Here is a 24,461-nt window from a genome sequence, read left to right as displayed (position 1 = left end):
TCCCTGAAAAGGCCCTCGTTTCACTATTTTGATCAACGACACGTAAATGTCATTATTACCAAAATTACAACAATTAAATTTGGAAAGGAAATATTCTCTTTATCATTTTGTCTCATTCATTTGTTTACTTTTTTTTTTATTATTTTTAAGAGATATTTTAATCAAAGACAAACAAATATTGTACCGCTGTATTTTTGAAATTGTATGGTGTACCCTCAAGTTCTATACATTAGTCTATACCATGACATTAGTTATTGTCTTTGTTATTTTAGTTTCATAATTGATCTATTAAATCATTTCTTTGTCATTCCAATTACTCGATAACCTACTCATTTACTTTTTAGGGCTTGCCTGGAATCCAAGGAATAATTTGGGGGTAAATTTTAAGTGGGTGATAATTACCGGGGAAGTTAATTACTTGGGTAATGATTTAATTGATGATAGGTTTGGCATAAGGGTAATAATTACTGAGTAGATGTTTTACTTCCTTAATCATTACCCAGGGGGGAGGGTGGGTAATGTATTACCCTTTCATGAGGGTAATAGATCCAGGAGGTGAATAATTACTCTCATGTCAAACATGGAAAATGCACCTTAATTATTACTCACATATTCATTCCCCTCCTTTTACCCCCAATCCAAGCAAGCCCTTACTACGCCGATTACCCATTAATCCACCAAATAGTATACGAATCTACCTAAAAATTCATGCAATATCCATTATCATTTCATGCTTCATATGTTTTCAATAGTAGTTTGTACTTATTAAAAGTGATTTGTGATCCTTCGACATTAATGAGTGAGAATAAAGGTTGAAGTAAAAGGTTGAAGGAGGTCATGAAAGGAAAATAAGTAAGAAATTTAGGGGGTAAAATGTTGAATATAAAAAAAAGGATGGGTATAACATAAAAAATCGAAAACACTCAAGGGGACAACGTAGAATTTCCAAAGTATATTTTAATGTATAAAACACAATCCTAGGTTTTTGTCAAAAAAAAAACACGACCTTCTCAACTTAAATAAACATTAATATTATACTCCTTCCTTGTCAATAATTGATCTAATTTTGATTAAAATACCTGTTACAAAGTGCATTTTGTACTGATTATACTTCTTTCATGTCAATAGTTGATCTAATTTTGATTAAAATACCTATCACGAATAATATAATGATTGCACAAATGATTGAGAAAGAAGAACTTGAATGAAAAGAGAAAGGAAAGGTGTGAACTTTAATGTCTCTAATAAAGAAGGTATGTAGTAATGTCTTTGGACACCAAACTCCCGTATTGAATAATTATAAATTATTAAACAATTTTTTAACAAAGAAAATAATACCTGTAGAATTGATCAACTACTACAATTGGTTAGCCATATAAACTTATTCGTTAATATCCGAAGATACGGGACAGTCGATTCGAGGAGCAGCCCGTTCAACAGACGCAGCAATCTCCTTAGCCATCTTTCACAGATGGACTAATTTTTTTGGGTCCTAAACATATGATCCGCATGATATATTGATGTGTGTATATACATACAAAACATAGAGAACGAAAATGACATACAAATAAATTCATGTAAAACAGTTGGAAAAAAAATATATGAAAAAAACGAAAAGTTAAGCTAAAAAGCAAAGTGTTTTCGTTGTATTTAGCTTGAAAAATCATGTTAACATCCTCGTGCTGCGTTGTGAATTATGATCAACAACGTAAATACGGAGTATCTTAATCTATTGCTTCGTAAAAATCATAGTCATACCCCGGTTGTTGTTTAAACCACCTGTCTCAAACAAAAGCATAAATGTCAGTTCGAAACTCCAAAACATTTTTTTGTATTCAGGTTGTAATTCTCGTAAAGACAATCAATTTGGAAAAGAAGAATCGTCATTTTCTGAACACGAGTTATTATGGTGATTCAAAGTTTTTGTTTTTGGAAAAGAAGGTATTACGTGCAAAGTGCGTGACAAATTTAAGGGATACTAACTGAATATTCCGAACATTTAATAGTTGTTTTTACAACATATGAAACATCTCAAGAACTAGTGTTTAGTCTGTAATATTATGAATAACTCTAATACTATGAATAACTCTAATTATACAGTAATCCCACACATTATGTTCACTGACAACTCAAGCATCACGAAAACAATATCTAAATCTTTTGACACCATACTCCCACATCGGATAATTATAAAATATTAAACATGTTTTTAATAAGGAATCCTACACTTTCCATTGACCAACTACTATAGTTGGTTAGCCTTATAAATTAATTTGTAAATGAGTATTTACGGAGTTGAAGATTCAAGACGGCTGATTCAACGAGGAAGCACCTATCATTCTTCCGAAGAAGCAGGACATCAGCCATCTTTCATAGATGGACTATTTTTTTTGCGCTTAAGAATGAATACATGCAAAAACCATTTTTTACGTGCTAAAGAATGAATACATACAAAAACCAGTAAATGAATATACATTTGATGTATTACCATCAAATCATCAATTCTATAGTTTCTGAGTATTATAATAAAATTTTGATGTTTTATTTTAAAAATTATGAGTAACTATAAAGTTTTTGAGTTATTCACTTAAACATTAAGCTCTAAAAATTTACTATGAAACTCAAAAACATTACATATAAGTTTAGTTAAATTTAATTTTTGACAGAAAAAAAAATTAAAATCTATTTATAAACTTTAATATGCTCAAAAAAATACACATATGCTAAAAAATAAATAAAGTTTGAGGTAATAAACTCATAAAAATACATATATGCTCAAATACAAAAAAGTTGGAGGTAGTACATTCTATGTTCCTTTTTCTCTACAAAAACATTGAGAATAAAAATGACATACAAATAAATTCATTTATATCTTGTGTAAATATAAAAATCAATACAACTTGTCAGTTTATTTAGATGATATGCCAAGAAATTAAGGCTAGAAGTTTGGGAGAGGAAAAATTCAAGTTTGAGAGGAGAAAAACTCGAAGCACGACAAAATAATAAATTAGTTTCACTACTACAAAAACATGAATAAGTAACACCTAATAGAGAACGGTTAAGTTAATTAACCGTTTTCTAGCAATAAAGAGAACGCCTCTCCTAAATATGCGTTGTGTTAAAAAACAATAGAAAACGCTTTTCATATTAACAGTTATCTAAACTTTTCTTAAAAAAAAAAGTCAAAATAAATATAGAAAACGCACTATATTCGTTTCTCTTATAACTTCAGTTACAAAGTTACAACTCCATTTTTCTACTGAACATCACCACCTTCGACATTTATCTTCATCTTTAAAAATTACAAAGCTACCATTTCATAGAATCAATGATGCGGTTGTCGGACCATCACCACCTTCGACATCTTTATATGGTTCAGAATTTCTAGGGTTTGAGCACCTTACCCCAAATTTCGCAATTTATTATGTTACAAATCGAATTGCGGCTATAAATCAAGAAACTGACTTGTTTCTTTGACAATTTCGGGGTTGGTCTACAATAAACAGGTTAGTATTGCTATTCTTGCGATTTATTATATTATAATTAAATTTTTGCGATTTAATTCAATGTACCCTAGAAATTTGGAGATTTACAATAAACAGGAAAGCCGACGAAAATGGGTAGAATTAGGGATCTTCGCTTTCAATAAACAGGTTCGTATTGTTATTCTTAGGGTTTTACCTCTTGCATTCAATTGAACTGGTATTCCATCTAGTCATTTCAGTACTTCGTATATATGATGAATATTGGTAATTTTTGTAATTGATGAACATAGGGTCAAATTATTGATTGTAACAAGTTGATCAGGCCTACTAATTGTCGTGGATTCTTGTGGCTGTTAATTACGTTTTTCGTCATGCTAGGTTCGTACTGATTCAATATTAGTTTAGATTGATTTCATACTGAAGAGGGTTTTTCAATTGTGCAATCTAGATTATTGTTGATGTTATGAGTCGGTTGTATTGATCGATGTGGATAGCTGATGATTTGATTATTGCTGGGATTCGGTGTGTCGAGTTTAAATTTGTTGAGCTCTTCGTCGTACACAGATTCAAATGATTACAATTGTGTAGATTGTTGTTTGTAATAATCATAGATCATTAGTTCAGTTTTTCCCTCAAATGCTCATTTGGATTTCCAACTTCTCGATTCTTGTAGATTTGCAGCTATGATTTTAGTGAAGACTTCGTATCAGGAATGTCTTATAGTATGCCTACTGATACTGATGGATTCATGTGGCTGTTATCTGCAATCTTCGTCGTGATAGGTTTCTTTTGATTCTACATTAATTTAGATTGATTTTGGAGTGTTCTTTTTTGGTAGTTTAGATAAATGTTGATGAGTGGGTTGCATTGATGATCAATGTGGATTTCCACGCAAATGTTCCACATCTTTATCTTCCATCCACACTTTATTTCCAAAGAAATTGAGAACATTGAATAAATGAACTCAATAGTAACCTCAACTTGAAAGTGTAGCAATGCTCACTGACATTGTTTTTCGGTTTATTGATGCCTAATGTATGTGTTTTGATCAACTGCCGATTATTATTTCACAATTTAAAAGTTGTTTTTCTCCTCTATAGTTGGGAGCAAACGCTATCCTGGCTGTTTCCCTTGCTGTCTGCAAAGCTGGAGCCTAGGTCAAGAAAATTCCATTGTACAAGGTATGTTTTTTTCCCTCTATGTCGAGGGTTACTTTTTTTTGGAACTCTAGTGGTTTGAGTAATTCTGATATGTATTCGTTTTGATACAGCAATGTTGAGCTTATTTTTACATGTTCTTTATCGCAGGTGGTTATTGGGATGGATGTTGCTGCATCTGAGTTCTACAAGGAGGACAACTGAATAAGTCATATGACTTAAACTTCAAGGAAGAGGTATGCTTCAGTTGCCTTTCAAATTGGTTAAGATCGATTTTGTTTGATCGCGACAGAATGTTTACTGATTGGACTTCACCGACTGCAATGTTTGCAGAACAACGATGGGTCACAAAGGATTTCTGGTGAGGCCCTCAAGGATCTCTACAAGTCATTTGTGGCTGAGTACCCCATTATGTCAATTGAAGATCCTTTTGACCAAGATGACTGGGAGCACTATGCTAAGATACCGCGGAAATCGGAGACAAAGTACAAATTGTTGGAGATGATCTCTTGGTGTCCGCAGAAATCGGACTTACTTAGTTTGCTCGTTGTTTTGGCTCTGGCTATGAAACAAGTGTATTGGTGGTATTGGACTATTGGCATTTGATTTTAATGAGAATAAATATATTAATTTTATCCAAATATCATCAATATTATTTTTTTTTTTAAAACCAAGAGGGATAGAGAACTGTTAGCATACCCAACCGTTCTCTTTTACTAGGAAAAGAGAATGCTTATCAGGTGTTCTCTAAAGCTCATTTCAGCCGTTCTCTATGATTATGAATACAAAATGCCTCTTCTAACAGTTCTCTAAGCTTTAGAGAACGTTGAGTTGGAGAACGCCTCTATCAGCGTTCTCTAATGGTAATTCCAACAGTTCTCTAAGCCTATTTCTGTAGTAGTGTTTGAAAAAAATCAATACAACTTATCAATTTATTTATACTCCGCCTCTTTTAATTTCTTAACACAACAGCTCACATTTGCCAAATCATAGTCATTCACAACGATCCCTTTACGCTTCATTCCCTATCACACAATCTCATAGACCGATTAATAATAGGATTTACCGAATAATCAACTCTGACAAAAGTTCCAAACACATAACTCAAATAGTGAAATGCAACCCCTCAAGGCGTTAAGAATCTAGGATTTAACTTAGGAAGACGAAAAAATTACACACTAGATTAAGTAGTAATAAAATTTAAAAATCGAAAATTTTAACCAACGTTTTCTTTGTTTTTATCGTTTAGGTGCGACAATCCCTAGTATGGCCCCTATTTCGCCATTTTGATCAACGACACGTAAATGTCATTATCGAAATTCCCCAAATTAAATACTGACACACAAGGCCGTCTTTAGCCATGTACAACATGTTCAAATGAGCAGGGCCTCAAAAATTTTGGGGGCCAAAAATTCTGATTGTACGGACTAAAGATAATTGTAGAAGCGGTAAACACTCTACTACTAATCTATAGAACATTGTAGTGTACAAAGGGGCCCAAATCCCAACATTTAGACTTCTTTCCTAAGTAGTCATAATCTTATCTTTATTAATTCAGAAGACAATACTCAATCCAGGCGTACCATGTCATTAATTCAACTTTTTTTTTTTGGAAATACATGTTATGGTATCCGTTAGTGTGCAATATATTTATTTCTTCAGAATTTCGTCTTAGAACAAATACTATGAAATAATTTTATACATTCCGAATAAATGAAACTAATGGCATATAAGCGAAATGAATTACAAATTGGAATAAATGAAACTAATTACAAATAAATGAATTACATAATTTAAAAAAAAAAAATAATAATAAAATTACATAATTACGGGAAGGAATTACATTTAATTACGGGATTGAATTACATATAATGCGAATAAATTACATGCATAATTTTTAAAAACAAAATAGTACGATATATTTTTTTAAAAAAAATATACTTTGTTATTTTCTCTTAAACCATTGCATGTGAACACGTATTTATAACAAGTTTAAATATTAATTATGTAGATCGCTGATTTAGACCAACTAGATTAGTACAATAGAAATGCAAAAAAAAAAAAAAAAAAAAAAAAAAAAAATACATCCAAAAACATTAATACCGGCCCAAATACATACCCGTGTAATTTTGCACGGATTTAAAATTAGTCTATTTATTAAAGGAACAAACACAAAGCTATTATTTTTAAAATTAGTCGCTCTATGGTTAAAAGTTCAATTTTAATATTTTTTTATAAATGTGTCCCCTCAGTCACCCACGTTCCATGCTATTCTTTTATTTGCAGAATATATCATGTGATTAATTTTTTATTGTTTAACTTTATTAAGATATTGTAAAAATAACAAAATCAACAACTGATAAAATACAATCTCATAAAATAAAAACACACTAATCTCAAAAAATAATTGAGAATAAATTAATTATGATTATCAAAAACTCAAACGTCAATTATACCTCCGTTAAAATAGAAGCTCTTTGCACAACTATAGTTATTTTTTCACGTATGCTTGAATTTGCTTTACAAAGAACTTTTGTCATACAAGAAAAAAAATTAAATGAGGTAGATTCGAAAATAATATATACTCTCAGAAAATATTAAATCTGGAGAATGTTTATGAAAAAATACACCAAAAATATGATAGAAATAGTCATAGCTGATAATATAGGAAAAAAGTTTTAAAGGTATATATTTTAATTTTCCCTACAATTGGTAACCCTAATTTCTGAATTTGATTGATTTTGAATAAATCATTACATTTCTTTGTGCTAAAAACCCCTTATTGTACGATTAACCATTTATTGTAGTCTTTTTATTTGTTGCGGTTGCGGTTGTCTCAAATAATCACTCTGCTTTTGTTTACTAATTAGCTCCATCCTTGCGTCAAACATAAAGCTTTAATGGTTAAATTTTTGTTGATGGTGACGTGTTTTTTAGTTCATAGAGTTATTAGTTGATGGAAGTTGAGTTCTATATAAGTTTTTATGGACAAGACCTCAATCAACCGTGTGGACCACCTTTGCCCCTCTCCTATTACCTTCTACACAATCCCTTCTCATGATGAAATCCGCCTTGCTTTATTTAGCCTGGGTTCCAAAAAAGCCCCTGGTCCTGATGGCTTCCATGCTGGCTTCTATAAGAAGTGTTGGCACATCGTTAAAACCGACCTCATCCCCTTCATCCAACGCGTCTTCCTGTCTAAAAGTGTTCCTGAGTGCATCAACAAAACCGCCATTTCCCTCATCCCTAAGATCCCCTCCCCCCAAACAATTAAAAACTTTCGTCCCATCAGCCTTTGTAATACCTCTTATAAAATCATCACTAAAATCATTGTCAATCGTCTCAAACCCCTCATGCACAAGATCGTTTCTCCCAATCAAGGCAGCTCAATCCCTGGCCGAGGTACTGATACGAACTTCATCATTGCATCTGAAATCCTTCATTCCATGCACACCTCTAGATGCAAGCTCGGTTGGTTTGCCCTTAAACTCGACCTCGAGAAAGCTTTCGATCGTCTTGAGTGGGATTTCATCCGCCTCTGTCTTCAAAAAGCAAAAATTGACATCGACACCATCTCGCTTATCATGCACTGCATCTCCTCCTCCTCCACCCAGGTGACTCTTAATGGTACCCTCCTTCCTAGCTTCCTCCCCTCTAGAGGCATTAGGCAAGGGGACCCACTCTCCCCTTATCTCTTCATCTTGTGCATGGAAGCACTCTCGACCCTCATTCACCAGTCTTGTGACGACGGCGATTGGTCTCCCTTCCCCCTGGGTAGAGGGGGAGTTTCCTTCTCCCACCTCCTCTTTGCTGATGATATTCTTCTTTTCGGAAGGGCCTCGGAAAGGAATTTGTGTGCCATCCAGGACACCCTCCACGCCTTCTGCTCCTCATCAGGACAAAAGATCAACTTTTCAAAAAGCAAACTCCTCTTCTCTAAGCACACTTCTCCTTCCCAGATTGATATGTTTGAAACCGCCCTTGGCATTAAAGCCACCGCTAACCTTGGCACCTACCTGGGTTTTCCCCTCAAAGGGACCAAACCTAAGAAGGCTGACCTTCAACACATTGTTGATGCGATCCAATCAAAACTTGCTAGCTGGAAAGCCAATTTCCTTACCAAGGCTGGTAGACTTTGCCTCATTAACTCCACTATTAGTGACATCCCCTCTCACTCCATGCAATGCATTCGCCTCCCCTCCTCCATTCTTGGGGATATTGATAGGATTACAAAATCCTTCCTCTGGTCGGGATCCTCCTCCAAGAAACTTCACCTCTCCAATTGGGACCTTGTTACCCTGCCCCTGTCCCACGGGGGCTTAGGCATTAAGGCCGCTCGCCCTCTTAATGACGCCTACTCTACCAAGCTCAGCTGGAACCTCCTCCTCAATAAGAACTCTCCCGCCTCTGCGGCTATCCAAAGCAAGTACCCAACCCTTTCTTCCTACTCCTTCCTTAAGGGCTCGCACATATGGAAAAATGTGGGCTTGGGCCTCCCCCTCCTCCGGAATCATACCATTTGGTCTATTGGTGACGGCGATTCGATCTGTCTCTGGACTGATTGTTGGTCCTCCCTTGGCCCCCTTCGAAGCATCATCCACGGCCCCCTCTCCGCTGCTTCATCTGAAGCTAAACTTAGGACTATCATCTCCAATGGTGCCTGGGCACTTGATAACCTGGACTTTGTCCTTCCTACCGATCTGTCTAACACTATCCTTGCCATCCCCCTTCCTTCTGTCTGCAAGCCCGACCTCCTTACCACCAGCCTCGCACCTAGAGATAAGTTCTCGGTTGGCTCTGCTTACTCCTCCCTCATTAATTTGAATAACCGCCCACCCTCCCTCACCCCTACCCTCGACTGGATCTGGGACCTCCCTACCCTCCCAAAAATCAAGTTCTTTCTTTGGCTTGTGTGGTGGGATAAGTTGCCGCATAATAAGACTCTTTTTAAAAGAGCCATCCTCCCCTCCCCGGCTTGCCTCCTGTGCCCCAATCCTTCCCTCGAAGAATCCTCTATCCACATTCTTCGAGATTGTAGTACTGCTACCTCTATTTGGACTCTCCACAATGTCGATCAATCTTTCTACTCCCTTGAACTCCAGCCTTGGATCCATAAAAACTGCACTTCTCGCAACCCGTCTTGGGCTACTCTTTTCTCCTTTGTTCTCTGGCGTCTCTGGATCCAGAGGTGCGATTCTACCTTCAAAGCTACCCCCCCTAGGCCGCCCCACTTGTTTTGTGATGCCACGAACAACCTTGCCCAGTCTTGGACCTCTGCCTCGTCTCCTAGCTCTCTTCCCTCCTCACCCGGGTCTACCTCTGCCTCTTACTACCCTTGTAGTTGGGCCCTTCCCCCGCCTGGTTGGTTCAAAATCAACGTTGATGCGGCTTTCTCCCCCCCTTAATTCTTTAGCTTGTATTGGGTGTGTGATTAGGAACGACATAGGATCCTGGGTTCGGGGTTGGTCTAGACGGTGTCTTGCCCCCTCTCCTTTTGTTGGGGAGGTCTTAGCCATTAGAGAGGGTCTTAGGGCCGGCCTTGAGTCTATGGATCGTTTTATCATTGCTTCGGATTGCCTTAATGCGGTTACTTCTATTTTGAGTAAGGCTCAGCCTTGTGGTCAATTTGCTAATGTTATTCTTGAGTGTAGGGATCTCTTGGATAGCTCCCCCCGCTTGAAGATTGTTTTTGGAAAAAGATCGGCTAATGCTGTTGCGGATGCTCTTGCCAAAGCTGGTTTAGTCGACAGTAGCTCTAGTAATGGTTGTATTAATTGGGACGTTGCCCCCCCTTTCGTTTTTCGCCTTTGTACTAGTGACTTTGTTGCGGCTATCGAACCGCTTCCCCCCGACCCCCCCCCCCTGATTCCTGTGTACTCTTGTGTACTCTTGTGTACTCTTGTTCTTTTGATTTTATTTATGCACTTCTTTCTCCAAAAAAAAAAATACAATTAAAATTTTTTGTCATCGGTCTTGCGATGAAGACGGCACCGATTTCAGCATCTTAGGAGTTGATGTATCTCATCTTCTCATATTAGGCATGTTGTATCTTGTAGAGTGATCGGCAAAGGGACAATTATGAAGAGGAGAGCAGGGAAGAGCATCACGCAAACTGTGTCTTGCTAAATTAGTATGAATCTCACTTTTTATTTACCTAACTTTTTGTTTGAGACTCATTAATTCTATATCATCTAACTTTTGCAAGTAAATTCGATATCAGGGTGTTTCATATATATTGAGCGTATTTACATTTATAAATGATATTATCTTGCAAAGATAGAAAGATTACCACAAAAGTAAGCAAACTTTACAAAACAGGATCATAGATAATAGATCAATTATGGTAGCCACAAAAGTACTTCACAAGACTCCCATGTTTCAATTGTTATGGACTTGGAGCCTTAGAAGATGTAGTTAATCGAAGCTAACTTGAACGAGCTCATCATGATTGTTAGCGAATATATGCAAGTGAAAGATATTTGACTCGTTTTTATCTTGAAACGAAATTGCTATTCTTAGATAGATTTACTGTTTTATGTATGGCCTTATAAGCTATAAGGCTATCAAAGTAAAGGATGCGCTTATTATGTCATTTTCTGTTTTTGTATGTTCTTATTGTCAATCATTAGTAAAGGATGCAATGCCTTGGGTACTCCAAATGTTCTATTGTTTTTGAATATCAGAAATTAATTTTGATGTTAAAGTCCTCAATTATGTTGGTTGCTTGTAGTTGAGAGTTTGGATTTTATCATACTACATTTCGCCTTTGAGATGGTTTCTAAGAACATGTTTTCACGTGATGCTCACTTGGCAAACCTGAACTTTCTTTGATTCACATGACTACAATTTATATCATAGTTTATCAGTGATTTATTCAAGTTTAGCTTTTCATGGCTTGGCATTAAGATGGCAAGAGCAGAATCCTTGACATGGCTACAAAATTGCAGGAGAACAAAGTTGCAGCTGAAGTACATAGAGCCATTTTCAGTGCAAGTGTATACGGAGTACTATGCAAGTTATGCATGGCAGCAAAGAAATAGAGCTAGGATGGAGGATGTCATTTCTAGCCCAATTATTATTGTGCATCAAATTAAGAAGGAGATTCAGTTAAGATGCAACAAGAAGCTCCCTTTAAAAGGAAAAGATGCAAGATTGGTTAAGCCGTGAGCGTATATGTTATTGTGTAATCCCCTAATTAGGGTGATTAGCTTAGATTGATATATATACTCAATAATTACAATATCGTATCCATAACTAACATATACGTAACCTAAATACAAGGCAAATTACAAGGCTAAAGATACGGTATAAAATATTTACATATTGACACTAATACGCCCCCGCAGTTGGAGCGGGAGGAGGCCGAACGCTCAAGCTGGAACGAAAGCGATGAAACAAAAAACGAGGAAGTCCTTTGGTAAATATATCGGCATATTGATACGCAGCAGGAACATGTAAAACACGAACAGAACCAACTTGAACTTTCTCACGCACAAAATGAATGTCTAACTCGATATGTTTAGTGCGTTGATGTTGAACGGGGTTGCCAGCCAGATAAACAGCGGAAATATTATCACAGTAAACCAGTGTAGCACGTAGGATAGGAACATGAAGTTCAAATAATAAATTTCGTAGCCAACAGGTTTCAGCAACGGCATTAGCAACACCACGATATTCGGCCTCAGCACTGGACCGGGAGATGGTCGGTTGTCGTTTAGAAGACCAGGACACAAGGTTATCTCCCAGAAAAACACAGTAGCCCGATGTCGATCGACGTGAATCAGGACACCCACCCTAATCAGCATCGGAATAGGCGGTAATATAGCAATCGACTTTGACTTAGAAATAGTAAGACCATAAGCAAGTGTACCTTTACCATAGCGGAGCAGACGCTTAAGGAAATGAAAATGCGGCTCACGCGGGGCATGCATAAATAGACAAACTTGCTGGACGGCATAAGCAATATCAGGCCGGGTGATGGTCAAATACTGGAGGGCCCCAGCCAAGCTGCGGTAAAGAGAGGGATCAGAGATAAGCGGACCTGCAGTGGCACTTAGTTTGGACCCAACATCAACAGGAGTAGTGGTAGGGTTGCAAGAGGACATAGAGGCACGACTGAGAATACTTTCAGCATATTTCTGCTGAGATAAGAATAAACCTGTGCCAGTCCTAGTAACAGTGATGCCCAAAAAATGATTAAGAGCCCCCAAATCTGTCATAGCAAATTCCTGTGACAAAGAAGTGATAATTCGTTGCAAAAGGACAGAACTAGATGCAGTGAGAATGATATCATCCACGTATAATAAAATATAAGCCGTGTCATTACCGGAATGATAAATGAATAAAGATGTGTCGCACACACTGCTATGAAAGCCCTGTGACAAAACAAACGTTGCAAAACGTTGAAACCAAGCACGAGGGGCTTGCTTAAGGCCGTATAAAGACTTACGCAAGCGACATACATGAGACGGGGCAGACTTGTCAACAAAACGTGGGGAGGGCTGGTTGGAGGGTCGTCGTGGGTGGGGGAGTGAGGAGGAGTCTGGGGTTCAGGTGTGGGTTCAGGTGTGGGCTGGTGAGGTGCGGTGAAGGCGTCAAACATGAGGGGGTTGATGGGAGTCTCAAGAAACGAGTATGAGTCTGGTTTTTCACGAGAGGTCTCCGCAAACGGGAATACAGATTCATCGAAAGTGACATGACGAGAGATGTATAGTTTACCAGTGGACAAGTCAAGACACCTATACCCACGATGTTGTGGCGGGTAGCCTAGAAAGACACATTTAATGGAGCGAGGAGCTAATTTGTGAGGTCTTTGGGCCAATAAATTTGGATAACAAGCGCAGCCAAAAACACGTAAGTGATCATATGAGGGGTCTTTATTGAAGAGAGCGGAAGTGGGTGAACGGTAGTGAAGAGTTTTTGTGGGAAGAATATTATGAAGGTGAACAGCAGCGTGAAGGGCATCGACCCAATAAGAGGGGGGGACAGAGGCGTGGTATAGGAGAGCTAAAACGATTTCATTGAGACGACGGATCATGCGCTCGGCCTTACCATTTTGTGGGGAAGTTTGAGGAAACCAAAATACCAGGCCGTTTTTGTTGGCAAAGGACTTAAAAGAATTATTGTCAAATTCACGACCTAAATCGCATTGAAAAGTTTTAATTGGACAATTGAATTGTGTGCGTATGTAGGACGTAAATTGGAGGAATTTTTGATATACCTCAGATTTAGCAATTAAAGGGTAAACCCAAACAAATTGCGTAAAATTATCAATAAGAACGAGATAATACTTGTGACTACTTTTACTCAAAATAGGACTAGTCCATAAATCGGCATGTATAATATCAAACGGAGCTAAAGTAGCAGAAGTAGAATCATGAAAAGGCAAGCGTTTGTGTTTACTAATTTGGCACGAATGACACAGATTATCGTGCGACCCTTTATTACAACTTATGAAAGACTGACGCCGAAGAAACTGAAGGATGTTTGGTCCTGGATGACCAAGACGGCTATGCCAAACATCGCTGGAAAAGGTGAGAAGGCTATGACCAGGGGCAGTTGATGATGACGAAGACTCAGAAGACACGGGGTAAAGCTCACCATTACTATCACTCCTCAGGATCGTAGTCCCATTCTGAAGGTCCTTCACAGAAAAACCAAACGGGTCAAACTCAACTGAGACATTATTATCTTTTGTAAACTGAGTCACTGACGGACAGAAATGAGGTTCTTTATAATACGAGGAGTGTAAAGGACATTGGTAAGATATAGAGTGCGGTCTTTGGCAGGTAAGGTTGCGGTTCCCGAGCCCCGGACTGGAATACTATTACCATTGCCAACTAAAATAGAACGAATATTACTTGCACTAGAAGGAGAAATCAGCGTACCTGCATCGGATGTGAGGTGAGACGATGCACCAGTGTCCATAAACCACGGACCATCTACTGGTTGTTGTAATCCCAAAGCCTGAAAGGCTTGCCCAAGGTCGGTTGGTTGCGGAGATTCAGTTTCAGCAATGTGAGCTTGGCCATAAGAGCCACGGCCAGCAGACCTGTTAGAACGCGGGGCACCCCATAGCTGCCATGGTTGAACCCACCCCGGATATGTGGGATAGGGACATGGAGAGGGGGTCCATGGGTACGGCCAGGGACCAGGGGACGGCCAAGAGGGAGCAGAAACAGAGGAGGTAGTGCCGGATGCAGAGGAGTCAGTACGCGGCTTATTATTGTTGCTGCTACGATTATCGCGACGACGATTATTATTATTATTATTATGGAAATTAGGATTATAATTATTACCTCGATAATTAGACGAGCGAGGTGGTTGTTGAGGCGGCTTGGATTTTTCACTCCATCCCGACGAATCAGAGGAAGGAGGATTAGAGACAACCAACGCTTCTGAAGGTTCATCCCGAGCAGTTTGACGGTGCAATTCCAATTCAAGCATACTCCGAGCCGTCTCAAAATTAGGCAGCGTCTGATTGATATAAGATGCGACGGTGTCGTATGACGATGGAAGACCACGAACAAGCTGTAATACGAGACGCTGACCGTTTACAGCAGCACCGACGTCCTTTAATTGACCAGCGAGATCCCGCAAACGCTGGCAGTAGGCATCCAGGGATGGCATATTGGCGAGTTTAAGGTTGTTAAACTCATTCTCTAAGGCGGCAGCTCGTGCCCCTTTATTGCTCAGGAAAATATTCTGAACTCGCAGCCATGCCTCATACGCCGTGGACTCGTCTTCAAGGACCCGAGGAAGAAGGTCATCGCTCATTGTCCCGTAAATCCATTGAAGGACATGAGCATCGATCTCACACCATTCGTCATAGTTGTCGGCATCAGGAGCAGGTGGCTTGGTACCGTCAATATGAGCAAGAACTTTGTAACCCTTGGCGTGAAGCGTAAATAGGCGAACCCATGACGCGTATGTGACCTTTGTTCCGTCGAGAACACGTATTTTGTGTTGTATGTTGGAGACGGTGAAAACGGGGTGGAGGGGAGGCTTTTGTGTTGGCGGTGGTGCACTTTTGTCGCCCATCGAAATGGGGTGATCGGACTGTGGGGATAACAGTCGGTGAGGGTGAGAGCCGAGGCAAGGAGGCGGAAACAAACTAGGGTTTCTATCGTAACCTAGCTGATACCATGTTATTGTGTAATCCCCTAATTAGGGTGATTAGCTTAGATTGATATATATACTCAATAATTACAATATCGTATCCATAACTAACATATACGTAACCTAAATACAAGGCAAATTACAAGGCTAAAGATACGGTATAAAATATTTACATATTGAGCCTAATAGTATACATTGTGGATGTGGAACTAATCTTTAACAGTATTAATTTTGGAAAGATAGGAGTCTATTCCTATTTTCCATGAGATACAATCCTTGTATATTCATTCATTCTTTATCAATATACTACTTACATTCTAGCAAAAAAAAAAAAAGAACTCATCCTTTTTACCAAAATGAATAGAGCTCGAAACAAAACATCGGAGAGGTAGGATGTACATGAATATTGTACTGCATTTTTTATGTGATTAAAATCGGAGAGGTAGGATGTAAATAATTATTGTCACCAACACGGGCAACGAAAATGTTGATGCACATTATTCTCTCTTTCAACAACAATTTATCAGTTTGTTGCCCATAAAAATGGTTAAGGGCGACAAAATAAGTCGTTGCCCATAGTAGCCTTATTGGCAACAAGCACAGTTCGTTGCACAAAATATATATTGGGCGACGATATAAACTCGTTGCACAAAATTTTTAATGGGCAACGAAATTCATTGTCGTTGCACATGTGGGAATGGGCGTCGAGTCTTGGGCGACGAAGCCACGACGAAGTGAATTTCGTTGCACAAGCGCATGGGCGACGAAAACAGCCCTTTGGGCGACAAAATGTTTTGTCGCCAAAAGCAGTTTTTCTTGTAGTGAAATGAGTTAAAATAGAGTGAAAAAGATATAATGTGGACTAAGGATAATCATGATGAATTAATCATTGATAAAAGTTTGTATGGGTGAGAACTCGAGATTATGAGAATGAGAGAATTTTTGCGAAAAGGCTACAAGTACACAGGGTGTACAAGGGCCTTGGTACACAGGCCAGTGAGAGCACGCCAAGTGGAGTTTGGTAGGGACCATATGGAATCTTTTTCAAATGAGTTTTTAGAGGGATAAATTTGAAAATTTTGAATTTCAAATTCAAAAAGAGACAACCTATTAATTGCTACACTTTCCAAAGATCATTAACAATATTAATCTAATTTTTTTATACTAATCTCTATACTAATTATTTTTTGTTTCTTATATTTATTTTATGTTCTTATTTATTTTAACCTCATTTCTCTAACTAAAAAAAATCGTTTCTCTCACTTAAAAAAATCAGTATATTTTTTTCCCCAAATCTAATAATCCATAAAAAAAATCAGTATATTTTTTTTTCCCAAATCTAATAATTCCTTAAAAAAATAAGTATATTTTGTTTCCAAATCTAATAATCATATTTAATTATTAAAATCTCATACTATATTTCAATTGTATCGACACCACCATCATCTTTAATATGAGTTTTAATCAATCTTGTTCTTGCGATTCACATTGTTATCATAACTTGGTTCCAATCCGTCAACTCGTGAAGAAAAATGGACCTAACAAAGGAAGGTTTTTTTATCGTTGTCCCTTATGGAAGGTATATTTATGTTTATAGCTCAAAATAATATAATTAGTATAATATCTATGTTTATTGCTCTAATTAATTTTTAATGCATCTTTAGACTGAAGATTGTGGTTACTTTGTATGGGATAAATGCGTGGAGGTTGATCGGAACATGAACAGGTTGATTGATCTAAACAACTCTTTGGAGGATAGGTTACGGCAATTGACATCGGAAAATATTAAATTGAAATCTCAGAAGTTACGTGCTACTAAATCAGAAAAGTTAGCTCGTCGGTTATTGTATTATTCATGGGTTGTATTTGTATTATTATTATCAATTTGTATTGTGATAATACTACATAAATAAGAGAAGAAGCTTTAATTTGTTATTGATTGTTGATCTAAATTTGTATTTTGACGATAGTTGTCCATTATTCGTTGTCGATCAAAAATAATTTCGGTCTCGGTTTGTTATGCTTGATTATTAAGGTTTTAAAAACTTAAAATGAATCAATTGCAAAAAGAAAAACATTTAATTTGTAATGTGTTAACTTTGCAAATTGCAAATTGCAAATGACATCTACTTACTGACGGCCCAAGTAAATGAATGGATGAAAATGGCCCAATTGAGGAAGTAAATGGGTCGACGAGAAAGAATAGATGAAAATGGGCCAATTGAGGAAGTAAATGGGTCGACGAAAAGTAATCGATGAAAATGGCCCAATTGAGGAAGTAATAATGGGTCTAGTTACCGAAGGCCCAAGTAAGTTAGTTGATAAATAGAATGAGCCCAAATTGTTATATAAGACCTATATTTTGATTGGGCTTTTCCCCTATTGGGGCCACATTCCTAATGGTCTGGTTTTAACATAGAAACATGGAAAATGAATATTAATGGCCCAAGTGAATAATGGTCAGTCCTACCAAGTTAAATTGCATAATTATTTGTAGCAAAGATAAGATCTCGTTGTGGCGTTTGTTACTCGCTTGGCCGTGTTCTCCTCATGTGCCGGATTTATTTTGGATTAAAATTAGTCATCACACATTGGTAAAATTACGGGTATTTTTTTAACGAAGGACGTAAGATAGTAATTAAAAAAATAACAGGAATTTGAAAAGGAAAATGGGTAGTTGATAATCATAGATCCATTGGAAAATATAAACCAACCTTTTAATCCTTACAAAATACGTACTATATAAACCATATTTAACCTAACTAAAAACCAAGAAGTTCAAGTTGATGAAGCTCCAACTCAATTTTCTGGATTTCAATCACCCCTTGTTCACGATTAGCTTTCACTTCATGTATAAGAGCTTCCATATTTTCCTGCACGTCGTTCATCCCTCTACTTATTGCTCGCTGCCTTATCGCCTCCGCTCGGTCTATTAGATCGGCCAACTGAGTGTCAATCTCTCGCAACCGAGCGAGTTTGATTCTGCGATTGATAGTGTATTGTACTAATATAGGAATGACAACTACCATTCATATCCCATCGCCAATATGGACATAAACCGTTTATATTCAATCAAAAAATAGTTATGATTGACGGGTTATTAAATTGATTGTCACATACATGCAAAAATCGTTTACGGTTTTAAACTTATACAAACAATTTCATTTAAAAGAAAGAATGGTTAAATATCTTGATGAAATGAGCAGTAAAAAAGAAAGAATGGTTAAAATACCTTGATGAATGATCAAACAATTAGTAACAAGAGTTGTGAACAAGTTTGGAGTCCTCCTTACAAGTATATATGAGATCTAGGGTTTGTGTTGTAAAGGGAGTTTTATTTTTGTAGATGAATGTAAAATACTGCCATATTCCTTTTATAATGGGGAGAAAGACAATTTTTTAATTTTTGTAATTAGTGATGTTTAAAACCGTCTATATTCAATTAAAAAAATTAAAGCGTTATGTAAAAAGAAACAAATATAACAACCTTTCATATCACATAAACCGTTTATATTCAATTAAAATATAATTATGATTGAGGACTTATTAAATTGATTGTCGCATACATGCAAAAATTGTAAACTATACAAACGATTTAATTTAAAGGAATGAATGGTTAAATACCTTGATGAATGAATTAGTGACACAAGAGTTGTGAACAAGTTTGGAGTCCTCCTTACAAGTATATATGAGATCTAAAGGTAGTTTTATTTTTGTAGATGAATGTAAAATAGTGCCATTTTACTTTTATAATGGGGAGAAAGACAAATTTTTTTATTTTTCTTAGTGATGATGTGTTTAAATCCTGTCAATTGGAAGTCAAATCAACATGCATGCATGCTAGATTTCTGCCTTGCTTGCTTACACGACACACATAATCAAATCAAATCAATTGTAATTCTTTTTGTGTTGTGTTTAGTCAAATCAAAATAGTTTATACGGACTACTTAATAGGAAAATCAATCAACTATTAATAGATATTCATATGTTATATCGAAACCAAAGAAAATCAATGATAATAAAACTGATTCAAATGGAAAATATTAAAAACCCACATTTAAAATTTACATACTTAATATAAGTGACATCATGCATGCCCACTAAATTAAATAGAACTTAAACGAGAAATAGAGGCTCTTAGGGAGGCATTCTCTTCCATGATTTTGATCTTCACCTCCTTTGCTAGTTTGAGGTCTCGTAAAGCAGATGCAATATCTGCCTGCATCTTCTCCATCTCCGGCATAAAGCCACGATCTTTGGCAACCTTGAGTGGGATCTGAACATTAACAAGGAATAGGTTGTTCTTCCTTTCGATTTCCTCTAAGCGATTTATGAAACATTTGTTGTACTCTATTGTAATCAATGTTTTGGTAATGTTCCGATCCATTATTTTGAAGGAAGTTTTCGATTTAGGTTTTAAAGGTTTAGGGTTTGAAATATTGATAGACAAATCAAATTAGATAATGGCTTGGGTAGTAGATGTGGTTAGGATTTATTGAATATACAAATGTATCATATATATAAATAAAGTGTGGGTCGTGTCTTTTCATATGCCACACAGGAGGATTTTTAATTATAAATTAAAATTAACAAGTGGAAGTTGAATTAAAATTAATATGTTTATAGGAAATGACAACTTGTCCTTTAATCTTCCTAAGTACAATGAATTGTATTTTAATAAATCGCGTAATTAATATAATTCCCAGTATTTAAAACCGATATTTATTTATCAACTCTTGTTCAAGTACGAAATTAAAATGACGTCACATAGTTAACATTCAAAATCGAACAAAATATAAAAGGGGTAGAAGAGAAAACCCAACCATGATAGTTAATATTAAGATAAACTTAAATAAGAAAAGTACAACATAATAATATTATAAAAATAAAACATGCATAGATATTAATTGGAAATTAAATACATGAATATCTAATTAAGGACTTCTTTTAATCCTTACTAATTTAAGGATTTTAAAGCCTTTAGATCATCCTCAAGTTCTTTCCTAAGGTCAATGCATTTTCCATAAGAAACAAACAAGGATTGTATGAGATCATCCGCTTCCTTTTCAATCTCCTTAACGCCATGTACATAACAATAGTTCCGAGTTTCAATCGCACCAACAATCATCTTCATCGCTCTCAACTCTTGTTCAAGTACCGTTTGAATGTTTTTTTCCAAATTGGCGATCAAACCCATTGACATACCACTTAGGTTTGCCATTTGAAATCTTTTGTAGTTTTAGTGAGAAGAAAGAGATAACTATTGTTATTTTAAATTGTTTTCTTTTAGAATGATGTTAACCACCTAATATTTATAATTGAATTTATGACCTTTGGAGAACCGTCGTTGAATAGTTAAAAAAATTGCCACTTGCGTTTTTATTTTTATTTTTATTTTTGACAAATTGGTTCATAAATTATGACTCTTGGTGATTGCCAATTTCATTTACCTTGCAAACAATGGCCACTTGCATAGAAATCAAATGAATGATACACCTAATGTAAGAGGTAGAAGTAGAGAAAACCCAACAATGTTAACTAATTTAGAAATAACACCAGGATAAACTTAAAAAAATGTACAACGTAATTATATAACTAAATATCAAACAGGAATAAAATAAGGTCTCCTAATCCTTATTAATAATGAACTTTAGAGCGTCAATATCCTCTTCAAACCCTTTTCTAAGATTGTTAAATTTTTCATACGTACCCAACACGTATTTGATGAAATCATCCGCGTCCTTTTCTGTTTCCTTAAGGCCCCTTAAATAACAATCGTTACGAGTTTCAATCGCCCCGACAACCACCTTCATTGCTTTGAACTCGAGTTCACGAAGATTGGAAACTTGTTCTTCTAAAAATAGCAACGATTCAATTAACAATTCATTAAGGTTTCTCATTCTAAAAATTTTAGTTGATTTATTTAGAGAGAAGATAAAAGGTGAAATAGTTTAGAAAGAGATGAATAGTTATGTTTTAGAATGGCTACTTTGTGTTAGCTCCCCACTATTTATAATTAAGTTGGTGACTGTTCTACTACCATGACATCAAAGAAATTAATTAAATTAAATTAAATTAATATAAATTTAATTTAAAATTACTTTTTAATTACCGTTGCTTCACCATTACTCTATTAAATATAAAAAAATAAGTTGGTGATTTGTTGGCGTACCATTGCTGTATTTTGATTGAAATTATATAAATAATTGAAATTGGCATAATTTTTAAATACTTTAATTTAGCACATTTGAAGGTAAATTAAAGAGTGCAAGGATTTGAAACGTAAAATCGAACTGGTAGATAAGACTTAATACTGAATTGAAAATAGGAACATAACAAATTCGACCATCTAAAATCGAAACGAGACTATGAATCTACTTGAAATTAAAAGGATCCATGAAAGTTATTTAGTAAACTCTTTGATCCACCCTTGATAAAATTCTTGCAACCCTATCCTCTATTATGGCAAGCCTTTGGTCAAGATGAAACAAATCTTTTGTTCTTTGGGTCTCTTATCCCCTGGCATAGACAATATTCCTTGACTAAATATGTCCCTCTTCTTATAGTAAGGATACCAAACTTCACCTCTCGGCGTAAGGACAGACGGTAATCTCTTATAAATGATGGTTCATGGTCTCCAAGAAGAAACCATTTAGCCCAAGCTTTGCATACCTCTGCTACATTCTTCTTATCACCGTGGCCAACCTATTGAATATATGAGTACTCATAATATCCACATTGCCGAGGACTTCGGTAATAGGTGAACCCGTTCCCCGGTTTCTTTCAACACTATATTCAACATCGAAATCCATTTGCATGGAGCGCTTTTTGTTGGCGATATATTCTTCTTTGAACAATTGTTTGTCCTCTTCCAATCTATTGATTGAATGAAATCGACAGTCAACAATTCTCATATTTGAATATTTTTTATGTTAAATTATGTTTAATTTAACTTGAGATAGTCTTTTAGGTTGGAAGCATAAGGTATTTATTTAAGATGCGTGACCGTAATGGGTCTGTGGCCTTAAATACACAACTGTTTATTTGAAGAATGTAGCAGATAATGAAAGGTTACATGAAACTAAATTAATTAAAAAGATACCAAATATAATATTATGATATCTATTTTAAGTGAACATTACTAGACAATGTTCGTTTATACAACTTAATTGATCGACTATTTTTTGTACGAAGTAGTAGGTCTAACTTATGGCGCTTTGTTTCTAGGTTTGGTTTATTTTAGGGTTGGTTGTTTTAGGGTTTCTAGTGTTTTAGGGTTGGTTGGGGTTGTATTTAGTGTTTGTTAAGTATAATTATTTCTACGTCACGTTTATTTTAGGGTTGGTTTTGGTGGTTTTAGGGTTGGGTTTATTTTAGGGTATGGTTTTAAAAAGGGTTTGTAGGGTTTTTTTTACTAGGGTAGGTTTATTTTAGGGTTTGTTTTTAAAAAAGGTTTACTCATTTCGTCTCGATCTTAGGTTTATGTACCTATTTCTCTCAAATTGATATGTAAATTACCTTTTTGGATGTATTACTCAAATGTTATTTACTAAAAATAGATTTTGATAACTATTGAGTCATAGTCCATATTTGTCTGTCAATTGATATCTAAATTTCCTTTTTGGGTGTATTACTCAAATATTACTAAAATTATCATAATATAACTATTGAGTGATACTATAAATTTGTCTCATTAGTTGATATCTATTTCCTTTTTGGGTTCATTACTGAAATGTTATTACTAAAACTAGATTTAGATAACATTTGAGTCATACTCCATCTGTCTCGGTCAATTGCTATCTATTTCCTTTTTTGTTGTATTACTAAAAATAGATTTAGATAACATTTGAGTCATACTCCATCTGTCTCGGTCAATTGTTATCTATTTCCTTTTTTCTTGTATTACTCAAAATAGATTTAGATAATAGTTGATTGATACTCCATCCGTCTCGGTCAATTGTTATCTATTTACTTTTTTCTTCTATTACTCAAAATAGATTTAGATAACATTTGAGTCATACTCCATCTGTCTCGGTCAATTGCTATCTATTTCCTTTTTTGTTGTATTACTAAAAATAGATTTAGATAACATTTGAGTCATACTCCATCTGTCTCGGTCAATTGTTATCTATTTCCTTTTTTCTTGTATTACTCAAAATAGATTTAGATAATAGTTGATTGATACTCCATCCGTCTCGGTCAATTGTTATCTATTTCTTTTTTTCTTCTATTACTCAAAATAGATTTAGATAACATTTGAGTCATACTCCATCTGTCTCGGTCAATTGTTATCTATTTCCTTTCTTTATTAGGATTAAACTTATGTTTTGTTGAAGTCATTTAAAATTGAGAAGGATTTACGTTAATTTGTTTACAAATTAATTGTTATTTCGTTTACTACTCATGGCATGTTTTATTTTGTTACAAAATAAATTATTGATGAACAAAATTAGGTATACTAAAATATTAAACCTACTACCAAAAACGTACGCATAAAACTAGGTTAATAAACACATTACCTCGTAAATAGATGACATAATAAAGATTACATAGGGAACTTAAGAAACACAATTTACTTGCAGCTTAAAAAAGAACAATATCATCATGAAATAACATTGGAATATTAAAGAAATGTCAGAACTCAATGGCCTTTTAGATTAAAATATAAATTTATGAAAATCGAATTTAAGGAAGGTTATTT

General features: G+C 35.7%; 2 protein-coding genes across 14 annotated transcripts; one reads left to right on the top strand and one right to left on the bottom strand.

Annotated features, from left to right (window-relative positions):
- Positions 1–3,180: 3,180 nt before the first annotated feature.
- LOC141599610 (uncharacterized) lies at positions 3,181–5,285 on the top strand. Of its 13 annotated transcripts, none has more exons than XR_012523867.1 (7): positions 3,183–3,506; positions 3,603–3,653; positions 3,808–3,863; positions 4,159–4,267; positions 4,586–4,666; positions 4,793–4,878; positions 4,976–5,285. XR_012523867.1 is itself a non-coding variant. In XM_074419678.1 (5 exons), the coding sequence occupies exons 1-4, from the start codon at positions 3,567–3,569 to the stop codon at positions 4,822–4,824; spliced, it is 288 nt and encodes a 95-aa protein (XP_074275779.1). In that variant the 5' UTR covers positions 3,181–3,566; the 3' UTR covers positions 4,825–4,878; positions 4,976–5,285. The 13 variants fall into 13 exon arrangements, 2 of the variants coding, with proteins under 2 accessions (XP_074275779.1, XP_074275778.1); XR_012523863.1 differs by having other exon boundaries at positions 3,578–3,653; XR_012523865.1 differs by having other exon boundaries at positions 3,181–3,506; positions 3,603–3,863.
- A 6,686-nt stretch (positions 5,286–11,971) lies between these two features.
- Positions 11,972–15,682, bottom strand: LOC141600888 (uncharacterized). The gene is made up of 4 exons (XM_074421145.1): positions 14,473–15,682; positions 13,863–14,371; positions 12,586–13,017; positions 11,972–12,436 (listed from the first exon to the last, which is right to left on the bottom strand). The coding sequence occupies exons 1-4, from the start codon at positions 15,680–15,682 to the stop codon at positions 11,972–11,974; spliced, it is 2,616 nt and encodes an 871-aa protein (XP_074277246.1).
- Positions 15,683–24,461: the final 8,779 nt, after the last annotated feature.

Source organism: Silene latifolia, chromosome 9 (assembly GCF_048544455.1).
Source record: "Silene latifolia isolate original U9 population chromosome 9, ASM4854445v1, whole genome shotgun sequence".
Taxonomy (NCBI): Eukaryota; Viridiplantae; Streptophyta; class Magnoliopsida; order Caryophyllales; family Caryophyllaceae; genus Silene; species Silene latifolia.
This window is presented reverse-complemented; position numbering and strand designations above follow the sequence as displayed.

What these genes read in the sequence shown, in the direction of transcription:
- LOC141599610 (XM_074419677.1), top strand. Translation starts at nt 3,567, where the DNA reads ATGTACCCTAGAAATTTGGAGATTTACAATAAACAGGAAAGCCGACGA. An exon ending in TCTTCGCTTTCAATAAACAG is followed by an intron (nt 3,654 to 4,158) that starts GTTCGTATTGTT and finishes CGATTCTTGTAG; the next exon opens with ATTTGCAGCTATGATTTTAG. An exon ending in AGAAAATTCCATTGTACAAG is followed by an intron (nt 4,667 to 4,792) that starts GTATGTTTTTTT and finishes TCTTTATCGCAG; the next exon opens with GTGGTTATTGGGATGGATGT.
- LOC141600888 (XM_074421145.1), bottom strand. Translation starts at nt 15,682, where the DNA reads ATGGGCGACAAAAGTGCACCACCGCCAACACAAAAGCCTCCCCTCCAC. An exon ending in TTCTATTTTAGTTGGCAATG is followed by an intron (nt 14,372 to 14,472) that starts GTAATAGTATTC and finishes CGTATTATAAAG; the next exon opens with AACCTCATTTCTGTCCGTCA. An exon ending in CTTTAATTGCTAAATCTGAG is followed by an intron (nt 13,018 to 13,862) that starts GTATATCAAAAA and finishes GTTTTGTCACAG; the next exon opens with GGCTTTCATAGCAGTGTGTG.